At 35.0% G+C, this 5,963-nt stretch overlaps 1 protein-coding gene across 3 annotated transcripts; it reads right to left on the bottom strand.

Moving 5' to 3' along the window:
- Positions 1 to 336: 336 nt before the first annotated feature.
- Positions 337 to 5,485, bottom strand: dare (NADPH:adrenodoxin oxidoreductase, mitochondrial). Of its 3 annotated transcripts, none has more exons than XM_027360898.2 (9): positions 5,151 to 5,485; positions 4,784 to 4,931; positions 3,467 to 3,609; positions 3,033 to 3,251; positions 2,693 to 2,908; positions 2,341 to 2,533; positions 1,939 to 2,131; positions 1,326 to 1,678; positions 337 to 902 (listed from the first exon to the last, which is right to left on the bottom strand). In XM_027360898.2, the coding sequence occupies exons 3-9, from the start codon at positions 3,605 to 3,607 to the stop codon at positions 772 to 774; spliced, it is 1,446 nt and encodes a 481-aa protein (XP_027216699.2). In that variant the 5' UTR covers positions 3,608 to 3,609; positions 4,784 to 4,931; positions 5,151 to 5,485; the 3' UTR covers positions 337 to 771. The 3 variants fall into 3 exon arrangements, with proteins under 3 accessions (XP_027216699.2, XP_027216698.2, XP_069977809.1); XM_027360897.2 differs by having other exon boundaries at positions 4,784 to 4,928; XM_070121708.1 differs by having other exon boundaries at positions 4,784 to 4,928; positions 5,324 to 5,484.
- Between the last annotated feature and the right edge of the window lie 478 nt (positions 5,486 to 5,963).

Here is a 5,963-nt window from a genome sequence, read left to right as displayed (position 1 = left end):
ATGGTTTAAACAAATAAATTGGCTAGACATTAAAGGTCATACAGCACTATGGTAAAATATTGTTGTGAAAGGAGGTTTAATGAGTTTTATATGAGAACAAAATGTCTTAAACAAAAAATATCAGGACATCAGACTGAAAACAATACAGCAGCAGGAACTGTACATACAAGCAATCTTAAAGTCAAGTCATATTAGCAGGAATACTGGAAAATTTAAGAAAAATTATATAACAACTAATCCTCTTACCTATAATAGCAATATTACAGAATAATTCATAATTTTTAAGAAACTAATCAGAACTCTATACAAACTGGTTACAAAAGAAAAACAACTTCCATATTCTTTCATATTTATTTCAAGGCCTGAGTATAATAAAAAATATACTAATAATATTTACATTATAACTATTTTCAACCTTTGAGCAAAACATGAACAAGACAGCAAACAATAACTTATACTATACAAATATTACTTGTATATCTACATAATTTATTTTCAAATAATCAAACAAGATGCCCTTCTCATGTATATCACATCAAAATACAGTATTCTCACATGATTTTTCCCTTTTATTCAAATGGCTCATCCTAAGCCCAATACTATACTGTAATTATCAGTCTGTAAATGATCCAAACACTTTAATAATGCAAGCTTAACAAGCTCTCCAATATGAACATACAAAACAGAACAGCTAGATCTGTATATACAATAAATTACAATGTATATTATACTGGAACACATTTGCAGCAGAAATTTAAAAATTTGCACCAATCAATCGTGGCTGATGTCAATCATCCTCTGAATATTGGTAACTTTCTCTCGTGGCTTCCCAAGTTTGGCCCCTATTTCAGTCTCAAATTTGTCTAGTCTGTTCCAGTCGGAGAAGGTAACTGGCTTCTTATCTGTGGACATAAAAACAATGTATTATTCATTAATTACGAATTCAGCATGCATCAATTCATTAATTACTGAATAACATATCATGCAATAATCTATAAAAGATCAAAATATGCAGAAAAGACAAAAATATCGTGCACCAACATCAAGTTACTCTACATTATCACTGTGCTCTGAATAGTAAGGTCAAAAAGGATAAGAAAGGAAACTTAACATGCAACTCAATATACAACAATCAATAATAATAAAACATGTTTTAGATACCACTATCATTAAAGGTATTTTCATCCCAATCAAAATATCACAAAAGTAGATATAAATACCACTGATATAAATCAAAGTCATTGCCAACACAATCACCAAACGCTTATAGTATAACTTCGTAACAACCTACCCCATCAGATATAAAGAGAGAGAGATCTACAAACCTTTCTTGGATAAAATGTCCAGTACTTCCTCTTTACCACCTCTCGCACTGGAGACATCAACTTGACCTGAGTTTATATCAGCCACCAACATCTTTCCACTAGTGAATCCACTCGTCATGGTGGACAGAATGACACCAACTGGCCCAGTGCCAATCCATCCGCTGACATAAACTCCATTGTGTCCTTTGACTCTGCCATTATCATTGGCAATGGTGCCTGTGCGGTGATCAAAGGGCAAACTAGAGTCAATGGGGACACCCTTGTAGCCTATGCTTCTTAGGATGAGCCCGCATTCAAGACTCTCAGTTTCTTCTGTCTGCACGGCACGTTGGTTATCCCCATCACCTTCCAGTCTATCAAAGCATGTGTGTCATTGTGAAAAATATGGAAAAAGGGAGAAATGAGAATGAACAATTTCACATGGCAAGATGCATAATGAACATTTAGATACATCCTAAATCTTTAAGTGTAGAACAATGAGCAAGAAAAAAATATAAAGATTCCAAAACCCCCATAATCAAGCCTGTTCTAAATCATTATTCATTTATAGTGAATAGTTATTGTTGCAAAAAATAAACTATAACATATAAATATAAACAGCTGATATTCTAACCTGTTATGTGCTAATTTCAAGCCAGAAACAGTCTGACCATCAGCTCCTGCAAGAACTTCGACTGGGCTGAGCAGAAACCTTAACCTCCATTCCTTTTGTGCCGACGCCCATGCTGAAGCAAGGGCTGGGGCAGGGGTGTCTAAGGCTGTTTTGGCTAGTAATTCTAACAACCTTTTACGTGGGCGAGGCAAACCTAATTTAGAATAGCAGGTTATTAGAGAATAAAATGTTAAATCATATTCATCACAAAAGGCATTCAAACTCTCAGCTATTTTCTTTTCCTTTGTGAGAAAATGGAATGCGTACATATACAACCTTTATAAAGGCAAAGTCTTTTAATTTTACTGCAGTCATTGATACAATGACTCATTGATAAATATCAAATATGATGATACAACATACTTGGGATCAAATCTTTCAAATGCTGATAATCGCCTGCAATTAAGTTAGGTCGACAACCTGGCAAGTTGACCATTTCTCTCAGTTCCTTGATGGTAAAGGCAACATTCTGTGGTCCTCTTCGACCAATCAAGGTTACATATTTCACTTGGCTTTTATCAAGGCAAGCCAAGACATTTTCAGGAATGTCAGTTTTCTAGAAAAGAAAGCAGAACTGTAATGTGTTTTCATTATTTTACCTTTTATAGTGATGATTACAAAACTGTTGTAATAAAGATAATGACACAACACAAATAAACAAGATTGAAAAAATTACTCACACAATATATAAACTTGGAAATATATCTTCACTCACCCTTAACATATCCATTGGCGTGAGAAGTATTCTTGCAACATCCAAGGCAACATTTCCTTGTCCAACAACAGCTACAGACTCTACATCAAGATTTACTTTCAAGTCAGCATCTTCAGGAAGCCCATTGTACCATCCAACAAACTGCCTTGCTGATAGCACCCCTGATAATTCTTCACCGGGAATGTCCAGTTTTCTATCTTTTGCATTACCATAGGCCTGTGTACGATTAAAAAAAAAGGTAATTTCCTATACAAAACAATAGTAGTAGATAACTGCTATCTTAATTATATGAGAGGAAAAGAATTAATAGTACTTCTTATAAAGGAAGAAAATAACTCACCAAAATAATTGCATGATAAGCTTGTCTAAGTTGCGAAAAAGTCACATCGGAGCCAATATCTATATTGCCCAAAAATGTTACTCTGTTTTTGCTTGCTGTCTGGGTAAATGTGTTAATGCAGTTCTTCACTTCCGGATGATCTGGGGCAACACCATATCGCACTAACCCAAAAGGAACCGGCAATTTTTCATATATGTCTACTTCTGCTGCCTCATGACTCTGATAATAGAAAATTTTAAATGTAAAAACAATCTAAAAAGCATAGCATATTTTATGTTATAAAATGTAAATACGTTGTTCTGAATTATAATCAAAGGAAAAATAAATCACCATGATAAATAACAAAGAAATATTTACCTACACATTAATTCAATTTGATCTCTGTAAATATTAGAAAGATAATAATTATATGTTATAAATTTCAGCATACAAACCTTTATAATTTGTTGTGCTGCATAGAACCCTGCTGGTCCACTGCCGACTATGCATACTTTTGGAACATGTGCAGTACTTGTTGCTGCACTGGTTGAAAGGCGACATGCTGCCCAACGACTAATACCCAATCTCAGCAACATATCTGGAAATTCATTAGTGCAACCATAAGAGCAATTCAAGAAACAAATACATATTTTCATACTATAAATAGTTTACATTGATAATACTAATAAATCTTAATTGACAATACAAATAACTGATGTGAGTGCAGTGTCTTATCCTACCTCAATCTTAATAGCCGGTTTCTTATAATTGGAAATGACACTTGACAATGAAACGAGAATCTGACATAACCATGTAACAGATCGTAAAAATCTAAGAAGAATGTCTTTATTACATTTCCCACTGCAAGCTGATTACAAAGATAGCAGACAGGTTCAAATCTCATGAATTCCAGTTCCATCAAGCACATGTTCCAACTCATGAAAGTATGCAAAAATGAGACATAACAGTAGTGGTAACCTTTGAAATGAAAATCAAATGAACCAGGTAGCAGTCCGAATACCCCTCAACAATGACTGAGGAACACAACAACATGAAAGTTCGTCCTCCTAGAACTACGTAAAATGATCTCAACACATAAGATGAAAATATTGTTGACCAGGCAAGGGGAAAGGCATGAGCTTCCCCAAGTACAAAGTTTCGGGAAGTGAACCCTTCTATATACTGAGATTATGCATCACTACAGTATATTTGCCTGGGGTATATCCTGTCAGAACATATGAGGGGAAGATTCTGCAGATCCACTAGGATATGGAAGGGGTAGCAGCCTTGGCTGAAGGAGAATTTAGGGGACAAAGCATCTTAGTTATTATGAATTTGTATCACAGCAGTAGTGACTGATTTACCTAGACTTGTCAGTTTTATCTCACTATCATCTTAGGTATGATCTTATTTAATGTTCCAATGAAGGTTTACCATTGCCCACAAATTATAACGTGGTGGAAATTAAACTAAAGTGCAATTTCCTATTGATATAACTGAAAGAAGGAGAGGTAACAAGAACCAAAAATCACTGAAGCAAATGTGACTCTCTTTTTATTCCAATATTTCCCATGTTGCGTTGAATCTTCACAGCTAAAGAGGCATTACATATGATTTGGATTTACTCACTACACGTCGTTACGAAACTTTCTTTACATTTTCTAGCAGGTTTCTGTTTTAAAAGCAACGCAACAAATTGTACATACCCCCTGATAAATATTCAAGTTCTAGATAATTACAATAAATACTCATACATCTAAGATTGTACTAACCTCCAAAATACTGAAGCTTATGTAAAGAAAAACCACGGTGGTACCGCCTCCTTCAGCTTGTATATTTACAAACAAACCCGTTTTTGTAATTCGTTCGCGTGATCTGGATTCATGTCCGATGTGAATGCAGATTGATTCAAGGTTTCTGCTTTAAGAAAAAACGTTATAAATCTATTGGTTTAATTGGCATTTTTAATAAAAGGTATAAATAAGAGTGAATCACCTAATAGTACGAGAGATCTAAATGAAGTTTTTCGTTGTATTCGAAACATGTCTTATCTCTTGCCATTTGAGTGTTCCATTATTCACATTTCTTTAAATTGTCTGTTTATCAACTTTGTCCTGTATTATATTCCTTGCTACTCACCATTGTATAATTTTTGTCACAGATTTATGCAATATTTATCATTTATCATATATAGTTTTTCTGCTCCAAAATAGGGACATAAACTCTAGAATTGAATAAATTCCAACCCTCACCTACTTCTATATTTCAAAATAATCACGAAAAACAGTGTCATCGATTGACAAATTAATCACGAATTCCCGTTTTTTTTCTTAGCAGAATAACCCACACATCTCTATCTCATTCGTCCATATAATAATCAGAACCGAAATTGCAATTGGGTAATCAGAATTTCAGGCCGTCTCTGTGAAGCTGTTTCGGGTTCAGGCGGCGCGTCTGCACTGGGGAAGGATGCTGTGTCACGGTGACTCCACACAATGAGACAATGGTTATAATCTGCCAGATCTTCAGGGTCGTGTTCGCCTTCTCCCCTGGTGTGCGCTCCTCTTTCTAAAGGTGCGCTGAAAGGACAGGGGTGTGTGGACAGAAACGCTTGCTCACTTACACGGTCTTTGATACACCCATACACCCGCGAACACTCGTACATCAATAATTGTTAGACTACATGTTAATATGTGTATATCTACCAAAATCTATTGATTCACTCACATCTATATTCCCCCGTTACAGACACACACACACGCGCGCGCGCGCGGACGGGCGCATCCCTATATATATATATATATATATATATATATATATATATATATATATATATATATATATGAAAATGAAAATAGCCACAATGAGAAATGAAAATAATCGTAACGTTTCGAACTCTTCACAAGTTCCTCTTCAGACAAAAGCCATTGCCCTGACTTGCTCCACAATGAC

Source organism: Penaeus vannamei, chromosome 5 (assembly GCF_042767895.1).
Source record: "Penaeus vannamei isolate JL-2024 chromosome 5, ASM4276789v1, whole genome shotgun sequence".
Taxonomy (NCBI): Eukaryota; Metazoa; Arthropoda; class Malacostraca; order Decapoda; family Penaeidae; genus Penaeus; species Penaeus vannamei.
Note: the sequence above shows the minus strand (reverse complement) of the source record. Positions and strands in the feature narration are given on the sequence as shown.